Below are 25,387 nucleotides of genomic sequence, written 5' to 3' on the forward strand. Positions count from 1 at the left end.
CATACAAGAATCCAAACGAAAGGGACAGTATGCAGATTGAGAAGGTCAATTCTTCAGAACACACAGAAGGAAATAAAAACTTGCCACAAAATCCATGAAACTGTAGTTTGAACTACTTCTCTTCTGGCGGCGATAAGTTATCATGGCTGTGTTTGTGGGTGTGATAATTGCAGGCCTCAATAGACTCATTAGCATCAAAATTTGAATCCAGTCGCTTGGAGAGCAGCCCCAGAAGAAAGGTATGCGGAAGATATGCGCTCTCCTCCGGGTCATCGAGCCACGAACTCTTCGCATAAATCGCCCACATATCAACGAGTAGCCTACGTATTGGTGCCCGCTCGGTCGTGTTTTCGTAGGCATATTCGATTACCTTTTCCCCAGGGAACCAAAGATGTTTGTCCTGCGCCTCAGAGCGACTTTCCTCGACGATAGCGTCAATCACGGCGTTGTGGAACTCGGCGTCCAATAGCTTATCACCCAGGACATAGGCCTTGATTAGACCCATGTACTCATCATTTTTGGCGGGATCTGGTTCATCACAGAACACAGGCAGGGTGCCGCAGTAGAGCCAGTGTACGTAGAGCGCGAATATCTCCGGGTCATCGTCTGGAAGTTGAACTGTGCGCTGCCTGGACTCCGTCCATTCGCCTGCCATGACCTTGTCGAAGAACACAGAAGAGGCGCGAATCAGTTGCTCGTGGACGCTGTAAACCTTGCGCTCGACTCCCACGACTATGTCGATGGTCCTTCCCTGGAATCTTGCGCTAGATTAGTATACTGCATTCATTTAGAAATGTTAAGCGCTGTGCCCACTTATTGACATTCTTTTTCCCGACTCGGGTTGATTTCGAAGCCATCGCTTTTATTTGTTGATGGGCTGTCTGCAATGTTGACTCGGGGAAGTCACGTTTCATGAAAGGTCTTTTTGAAAGGTTTGGCTGCCGGAAGTGATGATTCAACTTCAATGTTAAGATGATGCAGAGTCGAAATTCAAAATGTCAATTCTTGTGGAAGACTGGAGGTTGAGCGAAACCAATAACATTCACTGCAAGTCCTTAATACCTCAAGTGGCATTAGGATAAGAAGGTACACTTTCTATCAGATGTATGTATTCTTTCTCGAATTATGAACAAGAAACCAACAGAAAATACATAAAAGGAAGGAACTCCCCTAACAACATCCCCCCTCTAAAACAAACTCAACTCCTTCAAATCAAATCGTATCCTGCTCATTCGGCTCACACTTATTATACCCCTTATACGGCGAAGTCACCAACGGACATGTTCCCAACCACCACTGTCCACAAGCATTCCTCACCCTGCCACCATTCCACTCACACTTCTCACGAATCGCCTGCATCGGCTCCGAACACAACGAGTTCACAAACGACGTGGAATCATCGTTCCAGATCTGATGACACTCTTCCGGCGCATCGTCGTTGAACACATACCCGCCGAAGAACCGATTATTCTGCACCGGGTCGCTCCCCTTCCACTTGCTGTCGGGGTCCGAGCGGATCTCGTCCTCGGAGTCGCCGCCACGGCAGTACTCGTCGACGCCCTCCTCGAGGTTGCCCTGGAGGACGAGCTTGTCTGCGTCGCTGGATCCGTGCGTCTCGAAGCAGGCGACTTCCTCGGTGGGCGTGGCGGAGAAGCTGGGCGTGGAGGAGGTCGAGGTCGTGCTTGTGGTGGGCGGGACGTAGGTCGATATGGTGGAGTTCTGGCCCTGGCAGAGGGTCATGGTGAAGGCAGAAACTACGGGCCAGACGCGGAATGGGTTGGACATGGTGGTGACGTTGTAGTCGGAGCAGGCGACTACGGCGTTGTTGTCTTGCGTCACGGTGTAGGGGGCTTTGGTGGTGGTTGGCGAGGTGGTAGTTGTTAGGGTGCTGCCGCTGGTGGTGGATGGGGCGGCGGTGGAGGAGGGAGAGGATGTTGTGCTTCTTGAGCGCCAGGTTATCGTCTGTCGGGGCCTGGGCGTGCAGACATCGGCTGAGGTTGAGGTCGAGCTGGGCGTGGAGGTGGATGGAGAAGTGGTTGAGGAGGGCGTGCTCGAGGTCGAAGACGGCGTGGAGGTGGTTGACGCAGCTGACGTCGAAGACGGGGTGGTGCTCGAGGACTCAGCAGTGCTTGAAGACTGGGTAGAGCTGCTGGATGACTCCTCGGCGGAAGTCTTCTTGGCCGTCTCGGTCGGTCTGCTGTCTGACGCCGTCTGTTCAGGCTCGGGGTCGTCATCCGGGTCATCACCATCAGGCGTAGGCTCGGCAGTCGGGCTGCCGTCATCGATGGTGACAGTTGGCCATCCAGGTCCTGGTGGGGGATAGATGCCATTGGCAGCCCCTGTGATTGTCAGTATAGATTAAGGGTCTCGTGGATGGAGTACGCACCCATTCCCCACAGGACCACGATTCCATTGCACCAGTCACAGTTATAGAACACGGGAACCTTGGTCTTGTGGCCGTCTTTGGTGGTCTCGAGGATGGTGTTGTCCGTGATGCCGGGGAGCGTGGCCACCGTTTCGAGGGAAACGGAGGCTGAAGTGATGGTCGAGAGGCTCTCGGTGGTCGAGGGGGAGTCGGTCGAGGGGGCGTCGGTGGTAGACTCGCCTGCTGTTTCTGTTGACTCATTCGAAGATTCGGTGGAAGATTCGGCCGAAGGTTCAGTGCCGGTTGAGCTGGATGTGGACTCCGGGGTCGTAGCGGATGCATCGGTTGTTATAGGGCTAGACACAGCTGTAGACCCTGCTGAAGCAGACGAAATCAACGACTTGGAAGTGGTAGGTTCAGAGCCAGTGGTTGCGGGCTCTGTAGAATTGATGGGAGCGGTAGCATTTGAGGCAGACGATGTAAGAGGCTCACTCGTGACAGCCGTTGATGCCGTCGATGCAGAGATCAAAGACCCCGACGTCACGGCTTCAGACCCTGTAGTTGCCGAGCCAGTAGACCCGGGAGATGGAGTGACAACCGTAGATCCCGTTGCAGCAGACGAGATCAACGACCTGGAAGTGGCAGACTCGGAACCTGTAGCAGGCTCAGAATCAGTTGTGGCGGGCTCGGTAGGATCAGAAGCGGTGGCATCTGACTCTGACTCAGAAGCAGGTTCACTCGTCACAGCCGTGGATGCAGTCAATGCAGACGAGTCCAACGACGGAGAGGTGACGCCCCCCGACGTAGGGATCACCGGCACTGAAGTAGTCTCTCCATCTGCCGAAACGGATGGAGATGGAATGACAGGCACTGATCCTGTGTCCGTCGAAACTGCGGACTCAGTAGCTGCAGCCTCGGTAGTTTCATCTTCGGTAGCTGCATCCTCAGTAGTCGCAGCCTCAGTAGTTGCAACTTCAGCAGTCGTATCGCTCAGAGTCACCGGAACCGAACCAGTCGGGCTAACGATTGACGACGAGCAATTGCCCGAGCAGGACACAGCAAATGAACTAGAATGAGGGAAACCCTGGACAGGCGCCAGAAGGACGGAGCCGATACCGACGGCCCAGAGGGGATGCATATTGCAGTGTCGCGATGGCAGTAAACGAATGTGGGATTTGTGAATCAAACAATGGCAAGCCTGGACACTGCTCAGTTATATCATCGAGCGAACGACTCATCCAAATCCATTTGATGAAAACTGGGACCGTTTCAAATTGATCAGGCTACAGATCCTCCATACTGTAAAGAAATACGACAGCGTATGAGAGCGCATACATCCTGCCAGGAACATACAAAACAAGCACTGCCATCTGCTCTGCGCTAATCCTGTTCCTTATGATTCGCGGCGTGGGGGCGCATCAAGACCCTATCGGAGTAGCATTGACTCTTGTCTGTTGGCCTGAGGAAGAATATGTATGGGTTGGCGCGCAGATCTAAATCCTGCGGTCCACGCCGAACTGCGGCTCAGTGGTCAATGATAGTTAAACGTTGGATGTTAGAACACCACAGCCTTGTACACCTCCCTCATCGGGATCGCTTTTGGCCCCCGACGGTTCACTCTAAGTATCCGCCCCTGACGATGAAATCTCGGCAGGCAACCCAGCCTTACCGGTTCCAACTTCTATACAGTTAGCAATGCAGCTGCTGTCCTTATTGGATGGAATGAGAAGATCATAATATTATCGCTTGTTGCTTGGCGCACTGACGACGTAGGCTAACCCCATACTCTTCGAGGCTGTTGGACCAAGTGTTGGTTTGGTCCGGCTGGGGCATTGCGAGTTATTAATGGAACTGTCACTTAATCAAGAGATTGATTCTAACTGGCTGGCTCGTATCCTCTACCCGTAGCATGATGTGACTGAACTTTCTTAAAGTGAGCTTGTTTGATCGGCACTGCGTAGCCGCGTATTTGGATTTCAGAAGAGTTTTAGAGCCCTACTTTGGCCAACTTCCTGGGTCTATTCCTGGGTTGTCGTTGGAATCTTGACGGTCAGCGCTATCTTCTGGTTTTTCTGTCCAGTTCTCATTCTCTTTTTTTAATGTGCCTTTTGGCGCTTCGAAGTTTCGTGGTTTCGGAAATCAAGGGTTGAGATGGGAGCACTATGTGAGAGACAGTCATCTCGTCTGGTCAACATGATGGGGGCGAAGAACTCACCCTGGGTTGTGGATAACATAAGAGGTAACTGGCGTGTAAGTCACATTAGGCTCGAACGTCACTATAACGGGTACAGGTTGTAAACAATAGCAGGATGGAAACCCTTTTATAGCCTAAAATCCCTGTCTAAATGGTGACATCCCACCAATCCTGTCCACGGATGTCATCAACCACGGACTTCATCAGCCAGTCACTATACCGTCCGATGTGGTATGTGATATTGTGATGCTTTTGACCTTTCAAACTCAACTTCCTGCATAGTGTTTCGGTCAGTTCATTATATTATCACACTCAATATCTGACTGTGTGCTGAAGATGAGAAACAGCTGTCCGATTGATTTAGAGAGGCAGTATGTAGCCTTTATAGTTGTTCGAGCTCAGCTGGAAATAAATGGCCTTGAACGTACATAGAGAAGAGCTTTTCTGGTGTGATATCTCTGGGCCGGGTCGCAACACTTGTCTGTATTGGTAGTCAAGATATGATAAAGTCATAGTAAACTATTATAGACCATTCACATCAATATAGCTCCCTATCCACAGTGAAGACAATGAGGCGATCATGCAGCTTCTGTAAAACTCCAGGATAGCACGAGATGATTGTGTTGATATTCTGATGAAATGTGCCCAGTATGGTGCATTAAATCACTTCAAGATACATTGGTGAATTGACTGGTCAGCTATCTACAGGAGATGAAAGGGTAGAGGAGCTCCGCAGCAAACAGCTGTTTGCATGTCCCAGATGCCTAACGGCTCAGGCCTTCCATGAGATAATGGTAACTGTGATCTGCAGGCTAGTCAGTTGCTATCAGACCCTTGACACGTCAGATCGTTCACGTCCTGTTTCGTATTTATTAAAGTAGGCTAGTCTGTAACAAGAGGACGGATTCTCGAAGCGGGGAGGCAAAAGATACATCTGAGGTAGGGAGACGACGGGAGAGAAGATAGTATTATTAATATTAAATATTTCTAGAAAAGCCGATGTTAAGATATAGAGCCCAGGTAAGGTTATATTAAAATAGTCAAGTTCTTTAGGTAAAATGCGATTAAATGATTCTGGACGGTTCTTCTTCGGATAGAGTAGAGTCGTTTAATGTCGCTTGAACGGCATTTCGCGATTGTGGCTTACCATTAGTAGAGCCAAACTGCGCGAGCCGGGTCTTTCTTTTCTGTATCTCCATGTTGGATAAAGCCCTCGGAAACTTCAGTATAGCGATCGCTTCGAGCTTGTCTTCGGACGTTGTCAAGCATTAATTACCTGTTTCGGAAATCAAATCAGCTTCACGGTTACCAATTTAGGGAGGGCCGTGTAGAGCTTTGACGCGCAATCGAATGCCAAGCATTTTACCGATTTCCCCTGTTTAATAACTAGCAATTTCAAGTATAGTGATTTCTTCCTATAAAATCAACAACACAACCACATTGGGCATCCCAATATTACTTAAACCCACCCGAACCACGACCATTCTAGACATGCAAAGCGAACCAAGATCCCCTGACCCTGACCCTATCCCTGTCCCTGGATCGAAATCTCAATAGTAAATCCTACTGCCTAACTCCCAAACGCCGTACCTGAGCAACCGACCACTCCGAAGTAGGTAATTTACCAAATTACTCCACCTTCCACACTAACTCCACCTGAAACCAGACCCATTATTTAAAGGAGAAATCACCGGTCGGATGAGCCCGGATGGGCTAATTAGTACCTATACGGAGTAGTAGCATTCACTAAGGTACGGAGTAGCACTGCCCAGGCAAATTTGAGTCTTGGGTGGTATTATTGCATCTGACATCGTGCTCGGCAGTGGGTGTTCATTGTTCATGTTAGTGTTAGTATTAGTGTTAGCGAGATTAAGATCCAGATCCAGATACCAATCCTTAGGCAGCAACCATCAGCATGAAGATTAAGATGAATATGAATAGCAGGTGAGGAAGAAATCATCAACAAACATTAAATCCATGTATATACTCCGGCACTGAAACTCCAAATCTATGCTACAAGATATCAATATCAACAAGAAAGATAAAAAGGACATCAAAGAACAGCGGTTTTATGTACAATCCAAAATAAAGTCCACTCGTAGGTATCAGACAGAAACTAAAACATCCTTTGCGGTTGTTGCGGTTGGCCATACTGTGGTTGGCCGTACCGCGCGTCGTGGGTGTTGCCGCTCGGGACCAGCGGCACCGAGAGATCGACGATATCGGTCTGTGAGCGGGCGCCGGCCATCGTGTGCGGGCTGTTGTTGCCGCTGTGGCCGTAGTCGCTGTGGTGGTAGGGGTCGTTGTTCCAGACGGGGGCCTTCTCGCGGGCGGGGCTCCAGTCGTCGCCGTCGCCCAGGGACTGGAAGCGCAGGTCGCCGCGGGCGGACTTGCCGAGGGCGTCCAGCTCGGTGGTCATCTGGTCGCCGGAGCGCATGAAGGAGTTGCGGTCGTCGTTGATGGGCTGGTAGCGCGAGTCGGGCTCCTTGAGGCGGATGGCGTGGTAGACGCCCAGCAGGATCCAGATGAGGATGACGATGGCAAAGACGGCGTTGTAGACGAAGAAGATGACGCCCATGATGCCGGTCATGAGGGCGGGCTGGTTGAACACGTCGGAGAAGATGAGCAGGAAGACCGAGTTGAGGAAGTTGACGGCGGCCGCGGCGATTCCGTAGATGTTGGTGCCCTTGTCCATGTACGGCCGGATGATGCTGACGCCGATCAGCATGATGGCTTCGAGGACGAGGATCAGCGCGGTCTGGGCGACGGGGGCGGACTGCGCGAAGGCGATCACCATGCCCTTGATGATGGTGTAGACGAGCATGGGCACGATGAAGTAGTAGGCGGTGGCGCGGTAGTTGATGTACAGGAAACCCCAGTTGTTGAAGCAGGTCGGGTCCGAGTAGAGCGTGTAGGCGGGGCTGTTGTGCATGCTGATCGACCGCTTGGCGCGCTGGAAGATCTTGAAGGTGGCCCAGCCCAGGGCCAGCGAGGTCAGCAGCCACATGGAGATGGCGAGGGCCATCTCGGCGCCGGAGTCGCGGTGCGTCAGCTCCCAGAGGCACAGCACGCACATCTGCGTGTAGCCCAGGAACATCAGGCGAAAGAGCGTGCCGCGGGTCAGCGAGGTCCAGCCGGCGGTCAGCTGCACGGGCAGATGGCGCTTCTTGCTCAGGAGCTTCCAGATGAGCTTGGTCAGGAGGGCGCAGATGAGGATGACGACGACGATGAAGTAGTAGAAAAAGTAGCCGGTCATGAAGACGTTGCTGGGTTCGATGGAGGCGCGGAAGCCCACGCGCTCGATGCCGCGCACGGTGACCTGCCCGGCGCCTTCGTCGGCACGACGCGCCAGGGCGCTGGCAGCCCGCGAGAGGATGGACGAGCGCTTCTGCACGATGACGGACGTGTGCGACAGGTCGGACAGCAGGGTCGAAGGGGTGCCCCCGGTGGCGCGCTGGAACCAGGTGCAGAGCGTCTGCAAGCCCTCCAGGTGAATAATGCCCATACTCCACTGGAAGTTCTGGGTCCAGGCCTGCACGATGGGCGGCATATGGACGGACATCATGCCGGCCATGGCCTGGGCCTGCATGAAGGTCAAGAACGAGATGGCGCTGAAGGCGACGTGGGTGGCGGTCTGCGAGTGACCGAGCACGGAGTAGACGGCGGACATGATGATCCCCAGGCCGGTGATGACGGCGACGGTCCAGGACACGCCGACCTGGTAGACGGACTTGCTGTTGGACAATTGGGTCTCGACGCAGGCGATGCTGTCGCCGGTCTTCTTGTCGTTGACGTTGATGCGCACGAGAGCATCCAGATCGGGGACGTTAAAGGCGATGCCGGGGATCTTGCTCAGGACATCGGAGCCGACGTCGATTTTGGCGGATTTCAGGTCCAGGTCACCCGGAGTCATCGGACAGAGACCGGTCAGACCTTTGGAGCTGCAGGGGTCGAGGTGCTCGGTCAGGGCCTTGTAGCCGTAGACGATCAGGTCGACCTGCATGTCCACCTTTCCGGAGATGGCGGTGGAGCCTTCGAAACCGACCTCGAGGGTTTTATTTTCGGGGGTGAAGAGGACGGAGAATTTGGTGACGGAGAGCTTGGTGTTGTCGCCGCATTGAATGAGCGAGTCGGCGGCGATGAAGTTGGTGGCATGGACGAGGGGGGCGAAGGCGGCGAGCGCGCCCGCGACGAAGTTGGAGAATTTCATGACGGACGGAAGGCCGGGTCCATACCGGGGAGGGAGGAGAGGAAGGCGAGGAAGGAGTCGAGGTCGAGAGTCGGAGTCGAGATAGGAGGGAAGGAGAGAAGGGAGGAAGGGAGAAGAGCAGAGGAAAGCAAAAGGTGAAACGATCTGGGGGCAAGTGTCAATTGGACGTCAGGGGGACAGGCAGCATCTTACTCAAGACTCCGGAGGGTCTAAGAAAAGATCATCATGAAACCCCTGGGGCTGAGCCATGGTTAGTGCTGAGAGGGTCCACTCGCAGACGGGCGGCTACGAGTACGTGTTGGATGGAGTCAGGGATGATTTAAAGGTTCTTGACCCTCTGGAGTGGTATTCGTACTGGTTCTTCCTCTTCTGGCGATCGTTCTGGATCCTTTGGGTTCGAGTGATTCTAATTCTACTGATTCTCACTGAAGAATCCTCGGCCAAAATCTGACGTAATCCGGTCCTTCATTTTAATGAGGATCTCTTCTGCAATGGATTTGCAGTGCAGTTATCAGTGTGTAGTCGACAACACTCGTCTGGATCTGTACCTTCATCGTCTATCGTATATCGTCCGTCCATCGTATAACCACCTCGTACTAAATACTGAAGTCGTACGATCCAAGATTGCAGGGCACGTGCGTGGAACATCCGAGCGCTGGCGATTAATTTTAATTTTAATGTCCTTTGGGCTTCGGCGAAAGTAAATTAATTTATCTGAAATTCGAACGAGACAGACGACTGCATAAGTTGGCATCTGACTCAGCCAGTCATAATTGCCATCTCATAACGGTCTATCCACTCCCGATCGAGTAATGGACGCTGAGATCTAACCACCAACTACGATCACAGACAGTCACACAAATACTGGAGTAGACAGACTGAAAGACAGATCCAATTCCATCCCTCCACGTCCGCCACCGACATCCAAAGTCGCCGACGCCACGAGGCCACGGAGCCTTGCCAAGAAAGTCTCCGTCGAGTCGCGGAGACTTCACCCTTCGACTCAGTATAAGAGCTGAGAGCTGATCATTCCAGATCGACTCTATCCATCAATACCATTTACAGTCAGTACTTCATATACCATCAACATTTCCTCCCTCCTCCGTGATCAAAATGCCCCGCCCCAAAACCATCGCCTTCTTCGGAGCCACCGGCGGCTGCACCCTGAACTGTCTCATTCCCGCCCTGCAGGCCGGCTACCGCTGCAACGCCCGTACGTCCAAGTCCACATCCCCAACCCCTCCATTAACCCAGAAAAAGAAAAAAAGAAAAGAAAAGACAAGCCCAAACAAGCCCAATCCCTCTCAAACTAACCAACCAATCCCACAAAAATACAGTGGTACGATCCCCCCCGAAACTCCACGCCCTCCTCCACCAACACGACGTCACCGTCCCCACCGCCAATCTCGCCGTCATCCAGGGTTCGATCGACGACGCCGACGCCGTGCGCAGGACGCTGATCGTCGCGTCTGCGTCAGCCCCCGACACTCCCAATTCCAGCCCAGACGGTGACGGTGAGCTGGTCGACTTCATCGTCTCCGGCGTCGGCGGCACCCCGCGCTTCGATAACCCGCTGCGTCCCACCCTCGACAACCCGACTATCTGTCAGGATGCGGTGCGCGCGGTGCTGGACGCGTGTCGCGGACTGCAGAGCCAGGGTCTCGCGGGGGCTGGGTCCGGGACCGGGTCAGGGTCTGGCTCCACCGGGGGCAATCACACCGCTGCACCCAGCCAGAGGAAGAAGCCGTTCCTCATCGTCGTCAGCACCACCGGCATCGCGTCGAAACGCGACATCCCCATCGCCATGATCCCGCTGTACCATTGGATGCTGAAGGTGCCGCACGACGACAAGCGCGTGATGGAGGAGGTCATCCGGGGGGAGATGCGGAGGGAGCCAGAGGGCGAGCGCGCGCTGAGCGGGTATACGATTCTCAGGCCGAGTTTGTTGACGTCGGGCGAGGGGGTTGGGGCTGGGAAGATTCGCTTCGGGGTCGATGACGATGCTGCGGTTGGGTATACGATTTCGAGAAAGGATGTTGGCGCGTGGATGTTTGAGAGGTTGGTCGAGGGGAAGGGCGAGTTTGAGGGGAGGGTGGTTAGTTTGACGGCTTGATTGGTTTTGTCTTTCTTTTCTTTTATGTTGTGGGATGGGATTTGAATGGTTTTGGTTGCGATGTTCGGTTAGCCTTTTCCTTTTCTTTTACTCGTTTATTTAGGTCCTTGGTCGATGGGATAGATGGATATAATACAAATTGGAAATATGAGACTACACAAAATCAAAATCCAGATCGAAATTAAACTCCTTCCCCCCCGTCATCAGACCCGGGAACCCCAACAGCCCTGTCCCATCCGACGCATCCGCAAAGAAACACGGATCCACGATCTCCAGCCCTGCCCAGGGATCCACACCCCCGAGACCATCTACGGTCAGAATCCCTCCATCTCCGTCTCCCTCCCCTGACATACCCCCCATCGCCCCCTCCCCTGCGACTGGTCCGGAGAAGGACGAAAGACCCTCAGGCGTCCAGCCCACCCCGGGGAGCTCCAGCTCCGGCAGCGACGGCGGCGATCCGAGACTCTGCAGGGCGAGTTTGAGGCCTTTGAGGCGTTTTTTGGACGCGCGGAGGATGGAGTAGGATGATGCCGATGTGGTTTCGAGTTCGTGCAGGCAGGCAGAGTGGAGGTGCGTCGTGTGGTCGAGAAGGATTTGCGTTTGGGGTTGGGGTTGGAATTGGGGTTGGATCTGGTTGGCGGCTGCATGGTGATGATGGTAAAGATGGGTCAAGGCGCGAGTGCAGGTGTCTATCGCAAGGGATATAAAAGGTGCTATAGAGGCCGAGTCGGGCTTGGAGAAAACAGATGGAGAGGCAGACACCCCCTCTCCAACGTCAACATCCCTCAGGCCCAGAATAGCCTGCACAGAGTGCCAGAACGCATCCGTCACGTCCTCATTCCCGTCTTCATCGAGTGAACCGGGCCCTGCCGGTGGAAACAGCATATGAATCGCAATCGTATGATAAGCGACCAGGAGCTGTGACCGCGTCACACCTGTCCGAACTTCCGTCTCGACGGCACGGATCGCCTGCATCAGGATCCCGCGGATTTCACGCGCCAACGCCGAGAGATCCACCCGCGACTGAAGCAGTCGATGCAGCTGATGAATGTGTCTCGTTTGCCAGGGCGTACTCGATTCTCCTGCGTCCTTCGGCGCATTCAGATACAACGTATAGATATGCCCCACGGTACTGCTGATCTGGCTGAGAGGCCAGAGGGATCGCAGGGCGGCCGTCTGCGCGGGCAAGGTAGAGATATGATCGGACGCGCGATCGAGATGGAGCAAGGCGGACGATGACTCGTCGACACAGGGAAAGGCAGGCGTCTCGTCCGGCACGAAGAGCGAGAAGGGCTGGTCGATCTGCATAAAGGCCCAGGCGGTGGTGGAGAGACAGAACCAGTAGATGTTCTGCAGGATCTCGAGCTCGACGTCGCTGATGGCGATGCCGTTGAGTTTGCGAGTGTCTTTGCGCTCGTGGCGCTGCCATTGCTCGTTGAGTCGCGCGAGGTTGCGACAGGCGTATCCGATGAGACAGGTGGCGCGGCGGGCGTGGCCGATGCACAGCTCGCGCCAGGCCATCAGGACGAGGGACTGCGAGGTGGAGAGCGAGGGGAGGGCCGGACGGTGTTGGAGCTGCGTGGCGCCCCATTGGAAGAGGACCTCGGTGTCAATGGCATCGTGGCTAGTAACTCGGGCGCGGTAAAACTCGCTTGCATCAGCGAGGATAAGAGCGAGGAGGGCCTCGTCGACCGTGCCGTCCTTAATGCGATTGATTAGAAGGGTCTTAGATACCAGCGCCGACAGCGGATGCACGTTGAACCATAGATCGACAAGTTGGAGGATACGCTGCGAACCCAGCGCGGGCAGTGGGCTCTCATGCTGCGACGGCTCGAACATCGACGCGGTCGTATCGGCCGCCAATCCGGTAATGAACGCGTTGCGATTCGTCACTGTCTCGGGTCTCTCGCATCCTAAATGCCCTAGACGCAGCAGCAGCATCTCCACCATCTCAAGGCCCATCAAAGAGAGCAGTTCTTCATACTTGAGATGTGTTGGACCAGCCGGGGCAGGCCCAGACCGCCTGTAGAACGAGGCGATGGAATTCTGGAACAGATTCGATCGCGAGCCCGGATTACTGATGAAGTAGGCATTGAAACGCTGCTCTAGGTCCTCGCCGAGCGTGGTTTGGGGCGATGCAGGCGTCGTGATGCCAGGCGGCGTCTCGGCGGCCGCAGGACTGGTGGACGAGTCATGTCGCACTTTTCGTCTAGGTCGGCCTTTACGAGCCTCGGGACTGTAGACGCAGTCGATATTACGCTCGCGACATGCAGCGCAGATGTGACCCCCTGTACATCGGATCTTGCGCGTGCGGCAGAAAATACAACTTCGACGAAGGGTGGGAGCTGGCGACATTAGCGAGAGCTCGAAATTAGATGGGGGACTTACTGGGATGAGAAGCCATGGTGGCTTGGCTTGAGTTGGAGGGAAGTTGAAGGGGCCAAAACAAAGGATTCTAGAGTTGGCGCCGGGATTATCTAATGGAAAAAGCTATTTTATTTTAATCTACGGAGTATGTTATTTCTACTTCTCTACTCGTAGTCCGAGATCTCTAGTTACAACCTCCATCTTCGTTAGAAAAATGGTTCATAAATTATGTACGTATTATGAATGCTAGCATAATAACTATTATCTGCTGTCACAGCGCAAAAATAATAGATTTCGAATTATTTAGAAGGCACAGTTAATTTTTTACTTTCAGTCTATTGCAACCAGAACCAGGCAATATTTCTCGGGCCAGTTATATATGGCAATATGTCCACTCTCTTTCCTAGTCTCTTTCTCCCTCCGCTCCTAACGTTTAAAATCGCTTTTTAATCTGGAGAGCTGCTACCAGTCATCAGCTCTACTAATTAGTAGTAGTAAATTAACCTTAACTGGTAGGCGCTGTCGATTTGATAATATATTCTGAGTCTTGTTTATGGGTTGCTAAAATCGAGGACAGCTGTGGAAGTCAAGGACACCAGTCATAGAGGTCTAATCTGCCATTACTGGCATTCAGTTCAACGTCTTGTTCCTCTTACTATGGAGTGAACAGTTCTAGTGTCAATCCAATATAGTTGCATTCCTTGCTTCGTGATAAGGCGTATCCGTATGTTTTACTATTTTACTCAACTACGTTCTTGATGAGCTGTAACAGATAACAGCTAAATTCCGATTGGCTTGAAAGACAAAGACGTATATTCCAAGCACTACAATAGTGAGAAGAACAGGCTAGTATTCTTCCTTCTGACCCCGTAACCTCTCGAGAGCGTGGGTTATTGAAATGCGAGCTTTTGGATCCGTCCTTGTTAGGTCATCGCCGATAGACTGCAACCTTTTGTCTAAACTGCTAGTGCCAAGTTTCGTAGCCATCGTCGAAAGTAGTTTTTCATAAGCCCAACAGTCTGTAGCGACACGTTTGTCGAACGACGTGCCAGCAGGAGGTGTTGCAATATTTTGTTCAATGGTCTTTTGCATCTCCAACGCGAGCCATTCCCATCCATACCCACCAGTTCCACTAATGTCGATAAGGATAGCATTCTTACTGGAGTCTAGAACGACATTCGAGGGTTTAATGTCCAGGTGGGTCCGTCGCTGCATGTGCAACATTTCCAAGGCTCCTCCAATCTGCAGTGCCCATCGTCTCAGCAACGAATCATCTTGGTCATTATCCTCTGCGAGAACTTGATCAAGAGACCCTTCGGGGTAGTATTCAAGGAGAAATCCCGTGATAACCGGCGACGGGATTGTCGCTGGACCGGTCTTGTACGGATTATCGGATATGACAATGCCGATTAGTTGGGCAATGTTCGGCTGTCCGCGAAATTTCGCGAGGGCGATTATCTCATTCAGGATATGTTCCGTGTCTCCTGGGACATAGATAGGGCGGTTGATCTTTTTGTACGCGAGTCGCTTCTGCTTGAAATTGACTGTGGAGACGGTTGGGGCGATGACCTTTTCGTCTTTCAGATAACAAGCCTCAAAGGCATGTAGATCTTGAGATTGGTCCAGAAGCGGGTAGACAGTTCTCCCAGGATCTTCTTCGACCTGGAAAAAAATTCGATCGGCAATAGATAACAAATTATTTGCCTCTGTCTAGTAGTCATTCCGAATCGGAATCAGCTTGTGGCTTTTCTCGGCCAGTGTTAGACTGATACGTGTCACAGTATCATCCATCAATTCTAGTTCACCAAAGTCAATAGCCTGGATGAATTCCTGAAACGTAAACTGACGTTTGAAATAGCCCAGTTTCCGGATTGACTCCGGCAGGGACCAGGCTATCTCAACTTTGATCCACCATGAAAAGGAATCGTTGTGGAACACCAAGGTCTGGGAAGGATGGTCACCATTACAATCTCGAAATGATTTGAACTCCAGCTCGTGCGATGAAGAAACAATATTTGGGGGCATCTCGTCGGATGTGAGGAAGAGATCTGACTCGCGTTGTGAATGTTCAAGGTTAATGAATCAAATGCAGGCAGAGAAAGGGGTGGATGCTCATCACCTCGTGACCTCAGCTTGCTGTTGTTGGAGACGATCTTGCTTCCACATGACAAAGTAAAAGGATCTATTACTATGTTTATTCATTCTTTTACAATGCTATTCATTTATTTATTAAGTGGGTAAACTAGATAATCAGTTAAAGCGGCGAGGGGTGTACTAAATGGAAAGAAAAAGTGTTGCAGCTGCGTAGGAACACAGGTACACATGTCTAGGAAATTGAGTGGATTATCGATGTCCTAATACCGTGACACATCGCGTCCAAATATATTATTCAACAACCACCGGAATGCCACCCGCAGCTTGTTGCGCCAGCTGATGCTCATCGTCAAATATGCCGAATTCCACACCATCCACGCCATGCGCCCTGTCAAGTGGCCTGGCAGGTATTTTTTGCCATTGTTTTCCTGAGGTAGCTGCATCAACGCCTTTGCGTCGCCGATATACGCCATCGTGCCCATGTTGTGGAAAGAGAACGGCGCGCTCTGCTGGAGATCGCCCTTGTTAAGACGCGTCGCCAACCATTTTGCTTCCTGCGACGTCGCCTGCGCTGTGGCCGGCGGCGCGCCCGTCTCAGGCATCGCGTTGTCCCCGAGTGCAAAAACATCCTGTAGGACGGCCGTCGTGCCGTCTTCGCGCTCGAGCTGCACGCGTAGGTGGCCGTCTACCAGCAGGGCGCCCACCTTGGGGGCTTTCTTGACGTGCCACCCTTCGGGATCAGGAGATGATGGTGATTCCTTTACTATGGCCGAGTCATGTGGAAACTTCTCGACGTCTTGCATCGACTTGCGCACGAACTTGTTCATGGCATTCCCCGTGACCCACACGCACATGCCGACGCCGACTTGGCCCTCCTCCTCCGTTGTCAGCGTTAGACATCGCTTCGGATCCATCGGGTACGGCGGTTCAGCTCCAGGGACGCCCCATCGCAGGCTCTGCACATGATGCGACGTCTTGATGTCGATGCCCTCCTTCTTCATCGTCTCCATGGCGTACCGCGACAGCGACTCGTCGAACATCGACAGCACCTTCGGCGCCACGTCATACAATGTGATGCGTGGGATGCCCTGAAGACCCGGATACAGCCTCACTAAATCTTTATAGATGAAGTCGCGCAGGGACGCCGCCAGTTCGGTGCCGGTGGGGCCCGCGCCCACGATGGCGAAATGCAGCAACCACTGCCTCATCTCGGGGCTCGTGGTCGGCAGGACGGCTAGCTCGAAACACTCACGCACGCGACGCTTGACGCGCCGGGCATCGCCGATATCCTTAAAGAACATGGCATTATGCCGCACGCCGGGCGTGTCGAAGGTCTTGCTGACGGCGCCGACGGCAACCACCAGCTTATCATAGGGCACCTCGAACATCTCGCCCTTCTCCCAGTCCCGCGCACCCTGCATGGGCTTGTACTTGGTTGTCTCCGGACCCTCCTCGGTCTCGCGCTCATTCTCGTGCGTGCGCGGCGATTCCGTCACGCCGCTCTTCACGACCGTCGCTTCGCAGAGCACCGTCTTCTTCTGAAAGTCGACGCTGCGCGCGGCCGCCTGGATGAAATCAACGCGGGCATGCGGGTCGCGTACGGGCTCCACGATATTCGAGAAATCCAACGATCCGCCGGCGGCGTCGGTCAGCAGCGGCGTGAAGACAAAGTAGGAGCGCGGGGAGACGACGACCGGCGCGAACGACTGCGGGGCGAGTTTTCGCGAGAGCGTATATCCGCCCCAGCCAGATCCGAGGATCACGACTCGTTCTTTATTGGCATCGGATTCCGGGATGGCGGTGGAATGATGGACTTGCGTTGCAAAGGACCTGGCGGCGCGGGTTTTCCGGAGACAAGCGGGACGGGGACGAGTAGACCGTAAAAACAGTGTGCTGCGAGGCACAGCAAGAAGGACCTTCATTGCGCCGTGCAATTGAACTAACAAGAGCGGGTAGAAATTGTATAGAACATTTCAAGTGAAAAGGTAGAACAAAATTTGTTTCTGTCGGGGAGTCGGTCCTGACACATGATGACCTCATACACCTTGCCTGCGGTCTCGGAACATCGAGGAGGCAATGGAAGAACCCGGTCCGTTCAAACACAAGAAGTTCGGTCCACGAAGTTTCCATGCTGATTCCATCTCACCGAGGCATCCCTGCTCCACTGAAGAAGTCGGCCAGAGTCTCGGGGAGGAAGGCTCCGAGTCCGTCAGAGTCATAGTCGGACGGGCGAAAAAGGATCGGGATGCGGGTTGAATAATAGCAGTTATGAATAGTCCGGAAGGGGTTCAATGGTCACGCGCCGGCCAGAAGAATAGAACTCCGGACCGATCCACATTTTCAATCGCCATGAATGTTCTTGTTCGTATTGTCGAGGACTGCAGCGGCTCGGCCATTTGCCTGGTCGAGTTTAATTTGTTTAGTTGAGTTCCACAGCGGAGCGTCGCGGATCGCTGAAGTCCCGAATCCGAGTGGTTCGGACGTTGAAAACAGTTCATGCATGTGCATGTCTTGTGATGGGGATTTGAAGCATGTGAGATGGTTGAAGATTAACAAGAGAGGAAGAAAGATGAAGGAAAGATGGAAGAAAGATGGAGTGGAAGACGAAAATAAAAAGATGGAGACATCGTATGATGGCTTACATAATCGCAACTGGAGCATATGGGTCATCAGGCATAGTTCGATTCAATTGACTCTTCAACATCTATAAGAACTTCTAATTGATTGAAGTTTTTAACTGCCTGGGCCCTCTTCTACTGATCGCGGTGAGTCCTGATTATTGAGTCGCCCTGGTAGCTCTGCATACGCCAATCCCTTCCCCTCTCCGTTGCTCGCCTGCGGTCGAGGACGGTGACTTATATAAGAAAAGATCCGGGCATAGTTCTGCTTCGGTAGTAGAGGCAGTTAGTTTGACGAAGAGGGATATTATTCAGCAGTGTTTTGAGTAGCAGGAATGGAATTGTGTCTGATGACAATGCTATAGAACCGGGTTGGGATATCTTTCTCCGAGCACTCCGACCCTAGTTTAGAAGGCTTTGGGGTAATAAGAGTAATAAGAATAGAATGAAGAAACAGGAATCACAGCTTGGATTTCACCGTAGTCTGCTCAATATGCCTGAGCACCCGGCGAAGAATCTTCCCACTCGCACTCTTGGGAATAGAATCCACGAAGCGCACCCCTCCTCGCAGTCGTTTATACCGAGCGACCCTCCCATCCAGCCACCGAACAATCCTCCCTGCTTCTTCATTCTCAGTCACCCCGGAACGCTTACTCTTCGCACTCCGGACTATAAACGCCAAAGGAACCTCCGTGCCGTGCTCTTTGCTCTCCACCCCAATCACCGCCACATCGTCAACAGCCTCGTTCTCCACCAAAACCCCCTCCAACTCAGCCGGCGCCACCTGAAACCCTTTATACTTAATCAACTCCTTAACCCGGTCCGTGATATATAGATTCCCCTCTTCGTCCTGGTACCCCACATCCCCTGTCCGGAACCACCCATCCCGCGAGAGCGCAGACTCTGTCGCAGCGGGATTCTTGAAATACCCCATGAAGACATTCGGTCCTTTCAGGTATATCTCACCTGCTTTACCAACAGGCAATTCCTGGCCCTCGCTCTCTTCTGAACCATCCGTAGCCACGAACTTAATCTCCTGGTTCGGCAGCAGCTTTCCCACCGACCCGATATGAGACCGCCACTCGTCCCAGCCCTGGGTATGAGTCGTGGGACTGGTCTCGCTAAGCCCATACCCCTGCTTAAGCCCAACGTGGATCCGAGCATAAACAGCCTCCACTAGATCCGCCGTGAGCGGCGCAGCGCCTGAATTCATCATGCGCAGGCTCGTTAAATCATACTTACCCACCGCCGGGTGCTTGCTCAGCTGCAGAGCCACCGGTGGGACTATATACGCGAACGTAATCCGGTGGGATTGCACGATCGCGCACCATTTCTCGATGCTGAAGCTGCTCATCACTACGAGCTCGTACCCCGTATATAGCGCCTTGTGGACTAGAACGGTCAGTCCTGTACGGCGTTAGCATGTCATGTCATATCATATCCTCTACAAGATCAGGAAAGGGCAAGGAGCAGACGAACCGTAGATATGAAAGAACGGGAGAAAAGCGAGAACGCGGTCCTCGGCCCATGTCAAGCGGCCAGCTTCGCCCGCCGCATGTTGCAGAATATTCGCTACGATGTTTGCATGCGAAAGCATCACGCCCTTCGGAAGCCCGGTCGTTCCTGATGAGAAAACTAAGAACGCCATCTCCTCTCTGGGCTCGGTCACTCTGACTTTGACATAGCGTGTAGCGCCGGATGTGTTGCGGATTGACGAGAAATGCCTCACCCGGGTTGGATTCGGGGCGCGCTCGTCCCCGATCAGAATGACCCTATCCTCAGGGATCCCGACCTTGTGTGCGGCTTCGAGAGCAACATGTAACAGGGCAGTTTGCGTAACGAGCGCTTTCGCTTCCGAGGCTTTCAACTGGAACGCAAGTTCATCGACCGTGTATGCCGGATTCGCAGGGGTGACGACGCCCCCTGCCCATAGGGTTCCGCACATCACCGCGGGAGTGTCGATGCTATTCGGCGTGAAAAGGGCCAGCATGTCGCCCTTTTGCCAGTCGAAGAGAGACCGGAGACCTTTGCCGAACTCGAGGGCTGCGGTTTGGACGCCCCCGAAGGTGTAGTGTCGGTTGGACTCCGCATCGCGGAAGATCACTTCGAGGGTTATTGTGGGACGTAGACATAGTGGTGGGGGATAGGGAGGTTACCTTTGTCATCGGGGAAGGGTCTCTTGCGTTCGAATAGGAATGTCCAGAGGTCTAGGTTGGGGATGTCGAGGGGAGGGTATGGAGAGGTGGGCATTGGGTTGGTTTTATTCAGACGAGTTGAATGAAGATAGGTCACGTAGGATAGAGGGGTGTAGGGTTCGAAGATATAGCAAATGGCTGGACAAATCGGCCTCAACTTGGCGAGAAAATTCCACCAGCGGATCCGATGTGGGTCGATATTGTCCGTCCTCGACGTCGTATTTATAGTCTATCAAGGTGTTGATGCAGAGCTACGCGGCCCAAACTATGGACGCATTTCTACAACTAGAGTCTTTCTCTCCGAGCGTAATCATCCTAGTAGGATCAGGAAGAGAGTGTGAAGTCTTCCTTGAACCACCTCGACCCTTCCTACTATCGAAATCCCACATGCGAACCCCTGTAGACCTGTCTTTACTTTAATGAAATTTTAGTACTGGTGATCCTCAGCTTATCCTGCTAAGGGGAAGCTAAGGGGAAATAAGATAATACACCTGTACAGAAGCCGCCTGGGTTTCAGACCTAAATAATCATTTGCTCTATTTATCATAACTATGCTATACATACATCATCAATCATCTCACATTAATACATTTCATCCCTCACGATCATACTCTTCCCCATCGTGCGCCCCGTCCCTCGCGTCGACACCGGCAACAAACTCCCCGAGAACTGCGTATCCACACTGCGCCGCACACTGAGGATCTTCTCCATCTCCAACGCCGACAGGCCAACGCTCGAGTCGTCAGAGTCTGACGCCCGTTTGGTCTCACGCATCGACAGCCACCGGCGCGCACGCCGGATCCCCTCCTGGCACCCATCGCCGATGTCGTCGACCGCCAGAGCCAGCAGGATAAGCGGGATGGAGATGGCGAAGCCGATGCCGAAGGTGTACTTGGCGACGTAGGGCAGACGCAGCTGGGAGTCGCCGTTCGGGGCGTGCGGGAACTCCTGCATGTCGATGGTGAAGAAGGAGGTGATGAACGACAGCGGCAGGAAGATGATGGTGACGATGGTGAAGACCATGATGATTTTGCCCTGGCGCGTGGTGCCCGCCGCCTGGTCGCGCGCGAACCGGGCCTCGAACGCGTTGGCGTGCTTCTGCTTGAGGTCCAGCAGGTCCGTGATGGAGGAGTAGATGCGCTCGGCTTGCTTGTCCATGCGCTCGATGTCTTTCATGTGCATGTCGATCGTGCGCTGTTGCTCTTTGAAGCGCTTTTTGGCTTCGTATTGGGACCGCTGCTGCCCGTGGTAGATGTCGCAGATGACTTCTTGCAGGTCGGCGAGGACGTGCTGTTGGTGCTGCAGCACGGTGTGGATCATGTTGAGCTCGTCGCGGATGTCTTTGGCTTCGGAGAGGAGGTCGGTTTCCTGGCCGATGTCGAGCAGGTTGTCGACGAAGAGGGGCTCTTCTTCTTCGTCTTCTTGGGACCAGGATGAGAGGAAGCTGTCGTCGCGGCGGTCTGTGGCATCTGTGCCTTCGTTCTTTCGGGCACGCGCAAAGCGGCTGAGCTTGCGGTGGCTCTTGAGCCAGTCTGATGCCTGTGCGGACGCGCGGTTGAACCGGCTGAAGAGGACGGTCTCGCGATCCGTCGCGATACCGATAGATGCCTCGAACATGTCCAGAAATTGGTACTCCTCGTCGCCCATGCGATGGCGGTCGAAGACGCCAGAGCAGCGGTTGGTGATGACGATGGCTAGGTCGTAGATGGACCGCACGGGCTCGCGCGTCTTGGAGTTGATGTCCTCGATGACCCCGTCCAGCACGTTGAGCGGATCGTTCTTCGGCTGGTCCCAGCGCTGCGGAAAGCTAGTCACGATCAGATTCGTGCCGATGATCCACATCCACAGCTGGTCGACCATGAAAATCTTCGGTTCCGCCCAGTACCTCTCGCGGCCCTGTCCCTTGGTCTGATACCGATAGACGACCTGGTCTTGATCGCGGATCTGCGTGTCGATGTTCGGGTAGAAGAACTGGTCCAGCGTTCGTCGCACGTGCAGCGATGCCGACGAGGATGCCAGATGAGCTCGGATCAGCATCTCATCGCGCGTAGGAGACCGATTGATGCCTGGGGCCGGGAGATTCAACGTCTCGGCTCTTTGGATCGCCTCCTGCATCTTCTGGCGCCGCTCGGCCGTCTCAAAATGCAAGTACGGCATGAACATGCACACGTTACATGACACCGAGTCCTTGCAGAAAGAGAGCGGCGAGCGATGCTTCTCATTTGGATGAAACCGAGAATCCGACTTCGATGCTGACCCCCCTCCATTCTTCCCTCGTTTGGAATTCTTACTGGTTTTCTTCCCCTGCGAGCCATTGCCGTCATCCTGTGAATTGGTTTCAGATTTCCCTCCCTGCGACTTTTGCTTCTTGCCCTTTTGACCCGGAGCCGGAATTTTGGGCGACACCTCGTGAGGTTTTCCATTGATGACAATGCGCGGAGGCGCGTTGGTGTCTTCCACCGACTCCTCGGAGCTGTCCTCCGCACGGATCCGCGGCGCTCGAGGCGAGCTCTGACACAGGGGACGCATGAAGTGGGCATGCGTTCGCTGGCCGCGGTGCTGATAGCGGAATGACCGCTCGAGACCCTTGAAGCTATCCACATCCTGCGCCCCCTCTTCAATAAACGCCTTGGTCAACAACGCCTCCACCCAGGCCATGTTGTTGGCCGGCAGATGGATCCAGCGGAAATCGGTGGCTTTACTGTCTGCCGGGAGCGAGTTGAAGGCCTGCTTTCGCGGGTTCTCGGCATCGCGTCCGAAGAGCAGATTAAACACGCTCGTCTTCTTCACGCGGTTCTCATTGTGGAAGTTCCCAAAGTCGACCACCGTCGCTTCGAACCCTTCGCATGCACCCCTGGCATCAGCCGAGAGCGCACCCACGTTATTAAACGGCGCCAGAAGCGACACGATGTCCTTGCGGCGGAACTGCGCCGCGCGCAGGAACGGCGTACTCCCGAAGTTATCGCGGACTCGCCGCTTCAAGTCCTGTCTCTCCAGCAGGCACTTCACGATCTCGGTGTGCCCCGCCTGCGCAGCCAGGTGCAGCGGCGTGACCCCGTTCAACAACTGGCTGTTGATCTTCGCGCCGGCATGCAGCAGCATGCGCACCAGCTCCTCGAACCCCTTGTCACAGGCATAATGCAGCGCCGTCCACCCGCCGTCGCTCCGCGAGCCGATGTCCGCGCGATGCCGCAGGAGCAGCTGCACGATGTCCTCGCGGCCATGCGCGATCGCCAGATGCAATGCCGTCTTGTTCCTCGACTCGACGGCGTTCACGTCCACGATGTGCCCATTCGGTCTCGTCAGCAGCAGCTCCGCGAACCGCCGCTTCCCCGTCGCGCAGGCCCAATGGAGCGGCGTCCGGCCCAGCTCGTCCTGCCCCGTCGCACCGTCGACGTGACACGTCGTCTTCAGCAGCAGGTTCACCACGTCCTCGCCCCAATCGCACTGCTTGTCCGCCGCCAGATTGTGCAGCACGTTCCGCCCGCGGTGGTCCTTCGCGTTGACGTCCGCGCCCCGCTGGATCAGCACCTGCAGGATGTGCCAGTGGTTCCGCCAGGCGGCGGTCATCAGCGCCGTGCGGCCTTTCTTGTCGCGGGTCTCGGCCGACGCGCCGTGCTCGAGGAGCAGCTGGACGATGCGCGGGTGATTGCGCTCCACGGCGCGCAGCAGCGGCGACGGCCGGTTGCTGTTCGTGCCGCCATCGGTCCGGGCGCCTAGGCTGAGCAGGTACTTCGTCGCGTCGGCCTTGTCGCGATCGCAGCTGCGCATGAGTCCCACGCGCAGGAACCCCTCGCCGAATTGTCCGTTGTCTCGCGCGAGGTCGACGACGTGGCGCAGGGTGTCGAGGTCGTCATGTTCGACGGCGCGGAGGAGGCGCGGTTCCAAGCGATCATTGTTGTCGCTGGTGATGCTGGAGCGGGAGCGCGACATGGTCGTCTGAAATATCGAGCGACGAGCCTATAAATTAGGCCTTGTAAATAAGCAGTCAATCCCCGCTAGATTCGGTGCTCGTCGTTCCTCATCCACAAGTCGTCATTCTCCCCTCCCCGACTCGCTCAAGTCAACCAACTGTGCAGGAGACCAGAAATGCCAATCACAAATACAATAACTAGCAGTAAAGCCAGCACAAGCAGACGCACAGGTCACCAGAGCCAGAAAAAAACCAACACCAAGAAAGTCAAAGAAAGAGAAAGAGGAGAAAAGGCCAGGTCTGGCGGCCCCAAAAAAAATCAAACCGGGGGGCACGGAAAAGGAAAATTGCAAGGCTGTCAAGCTAAGTTGAGCCAAAACCCTGGGGCGCATCTAATACGAGACCGATCAAATAAGAAATGGGCCGGTGTCGTCTAGCTGCATGAAGGCCTGCGATCAGCAAGACTCCGCCGCACTGGCGGTGGGACAGGAGACGCCCATCGTCGCGTTGGCGGGGTATTCTTCATCTTTTTGATTCCTTCCGAAACTGTGCCACTCGATTAGTGTGCATGATTGTGTCAGTAGTTTCTTCTCATTGGATATGAGACTAGCGATGGAGATAGAGGTACTGCGTAGAGGGAGGGAGAGGGAGGGAGAGAGACGGGAAGACACTACGCCAGTCATGTGGCTGTTGTGGCTTACGGGCTGGAATCACACAATTCTCGTCACACGAAGACGATTACCCAAAGTCCAACAAATCTTGCGCAATCTCCAAACTGGAGGCTTTGGTTGTATTAACAGCCCGACACCGGGGCTTATTATCTCTATCCGTTTCATGGTTAAATAACATCAAATCAGTCTTTCACAATCGGTCTAGACAGGACTCTCCCATGTCAGAAGCTGGAAAGAAAGAACAGGATAAGGGAATGAGAGATAAAATGCAAGATAAAAAAAAGAAAAAAAAAGAAAAAGTGAAAGAGAAAGGAAAAGAAAAAGGAGACCGATATTCAAAAATCATGGCCACGATGCCTCCGAATCAAACACAATGCGCGCTTTGCAGACAGAATATTAAACATTCTTTTATTTATTTTCTTCGTCTTCTTCTTCCCCGAAATTCCAATGAGTCTCGCGTTGACGCCGGTTCAGCCTTTTGGTCCGTGTAAATCTGTGTGCGCCCAGGGGATAATCAATAGGGAAGAAACCCTGCAGTTAAGGAAATGAAATGGAAACATAAAGTAGAAGACAGATAGAACCAACAATGCAAGGACGACAAGACACAAAAGCTGAATGACATGGAATTACTAATGCAGCTATGCGGG

General features: G+C 53.8%; 9 protein-coding genes across 9 annotated transcripts; 2 read left to right on the forward strand and 7 right to left on the reverse strand.

The window, feature by feature from the left end:
• Window positions 1–112: 112 nt before the first annotated feature.
• On the reverse strand, window positions 113–857 carry P170DRAFT_448051 (BTB/POZ domain-containing protein; the record flags this gene model as incomplete). The annotated part of the gene is made up of 2 exons (XM_024850938.1): window positions 113–758; window positions 814–857. The coding sequence occupies 2 exons, from the start codon at window positions 855–857 to the stop codon at window positions 113–115; spliced, it is 690 nt and encodes a 229-aa protein (XP_024703620.1).
• A 310-nt stretch (window positions 858–1,167) lies between these two features.
• P170DRAFT_510948 (uncharacterized protein) lies at window positions 1,168–3,503 on the reverse strand (the record flags this gene model as incomplete). The annotated part of the gene is made up of 2 exons (XM_024854833.1): window positions 1,168–2,339; window positions 2,387–3,503. 2 exons carry the CDS (start codon window positions 3,501–3,503, stop codon window positions 1,213–1,215), a joined length of 2,244 nt encoding a protein of 747 aa, XP_024703621.1. The 3' UTR covers window positions 1,168–1,212.
• Window positions 3,504–6,675: 3,172 nt separating this feature from the next.
• On the reverse strand, window positions 6,676–8,769 carry P170DRAFT_476940 (transient receptor potential ion channel family protein; the record flags this gene model as incomplete). The annotated part of the gene is made up of 1 exon (XM_024853396.1): window positions 6,676–8,769. The coding sequence occupies one exon, from the start codon at window positions 8,767–8,769 to the stop codon at window positions 6,676–6,678; it is 2,094 nt and encodes a 697-aa protein (XP_024703622.1).
• A 726-nt stretch (window positions 8,770–9,495) lies between these two features.
• P170DRAFT_437987 (uncharacterized protein) lies at window positions 9,496–11,055 on the forward strand. Its single transcript, XM_024849489.1, has 2 exons — window positions 9,496–9,982; window positions 10,107–11,055. The coding sequence occupies exons 1-2, from the start codon at window positions 9,883–9,885 to the stop codon at window positions 10,880–10,882; spliced, it is 876 nt and encodes a 291-aa protein (XP_024703623.1). The 5' UTR covers window positions 9,496–9,882; the 3' UTR covers window positions 10,883–11,055.
• Window positions 11,036–13,237, reverse strand: P170DRAFT_448053 (uncharacterized protein; the record flags this gene model as incomplete). Its single annotated transcript, XM_024850939.1, has 2 exons — window positions 11,036–11,160; window positions 11,236–13,237. 2 exons carry the CDS (start codon window positions 13,235–13,237, stop codon window positions 11,036–11,038), a joined length of 2,127 nt encoding a protein of 708 aa, XP_024703624.1.
• Window positions 13,238–14,052: 815 nt separating this feature from the next.
• P170DRAFT_510952 (putative serine-threonine protein kinase) lies at window positions 14,053–15,274 on the reverse strand (the record flags this gene model as incomplete). The annotated part of the gene is made up of 2 exons (XM_024854834.1): window positions 14,053–14,955; window positions 15,022–15,274. The coding sequence occupies 2 exons, from the start codon at window positions 15,272–15,274 to the stop codon at window positions 14,096–14,098; spliced, it is 1,113 nt and encodes a 370-aa protein (XP_024703625.1). The 3' UTR covers window positions 14,053–14,095.
• A 329-nt stretch (window positions 15,275–15,603) lies between these two features.
• Window positions 15,604–17,265, reverse strand: P170DRAFT_359166 (putative pyridine nucleotide-disulfide oxidoreductase; the record flags this gene model as incomplete). Its single annotated transcript, XM_024844337.1, has 1 exon — window positions 15,604–17,265. One exon carries the CDS (start codon window positions 17,263–17,265, stop codon window positions 15,604–15,606), a length of 1,662 nt encoding a protein of 553 aa, XP_024703626.1.
• A 1,156-nt stretch (window positions 17,266–18,421) lies between these two features.
• P170DRAFT_411083 (acyl--CoA ligase) lies at window positions 18,422–20,211 on the reverse strand (the record flags this gene model as incomplete). Its single annotated transcript, XM_024846872.1, has 3 exons — window positions 18,422–19,368; window positions 19,441–20,064; window positions 20,118–20,211. The coding sequence occupies 3 exons, from the start codon at window positions 20,209–20,211 to the stop codon at window positions 18,422–18,424; spliced, it is 1,665 nt and encodes a 554-aa protein (XP_024703627.1).
• Window positions 20,212–24,825: 4,614 nt separating this feature from the next.
• P170DRAFT_210254 (uncharacterized protein) lies at window positions 24,826–25,363 on the forward strand. Its single transcript, XM_024842810.1, has one exon. The coding sequence runs from the start codon at window positions 24,959–24,961 to the stop codon at window positions 25,229–25,231; it is 273 nt and encodes a 90-aa protein (XP_024703628.1). The 5' UTR covers window positions 24,826–24,958; the 3' UTR covers window positions 25,232–25,363.
• The last annotated feature ends 24 nt before the right edge of the window (window positions 25,364–25,387 follow it).

The sequence above is a fragment of the Aspergillus steynii genome, assembly GCF_002849105.1.
Source record: "Aspergillus steynii IBT 23096 chromosome Unknown P170scaffold_5, whole genome shotgun sequence".
NCBI classification, from domain to species: domain Eukaryota; kingdom Fungi; phylum Ascomycota; class Eurotiomycetes; order Eurotiales; family Aspergillaceae; genus Aspergillus; species Aspergillus steynii.

What these genes read in the sequence shown, in the direction of transcription:
- P170DRAFT_437987 (XM_024849489.1), top strand. Translation starts at nt 9,883, where the DNA reads ATGCCCCGCCCCAAAACCATCGCCTTCTTCGGAGCCACCGGCGGCTGC. An exon ending in CGGCTACCGCTGCAACGCCC is followed by an intron (nt 9,983 to 10,106) that starts GTACGTCCAAGT and finishes ACAAAAATACAG; the next exon opens with TGGTACGATCCCCCCCGAAA.
- P170DRAFT_210254 (XM_024842810.1), top strand. Translation starts at nt 24,959, where the DNA reads ATGTCAGAAGCTGGAAAGAAAGAACAGGATAAGGGAATGAGAGATAAA.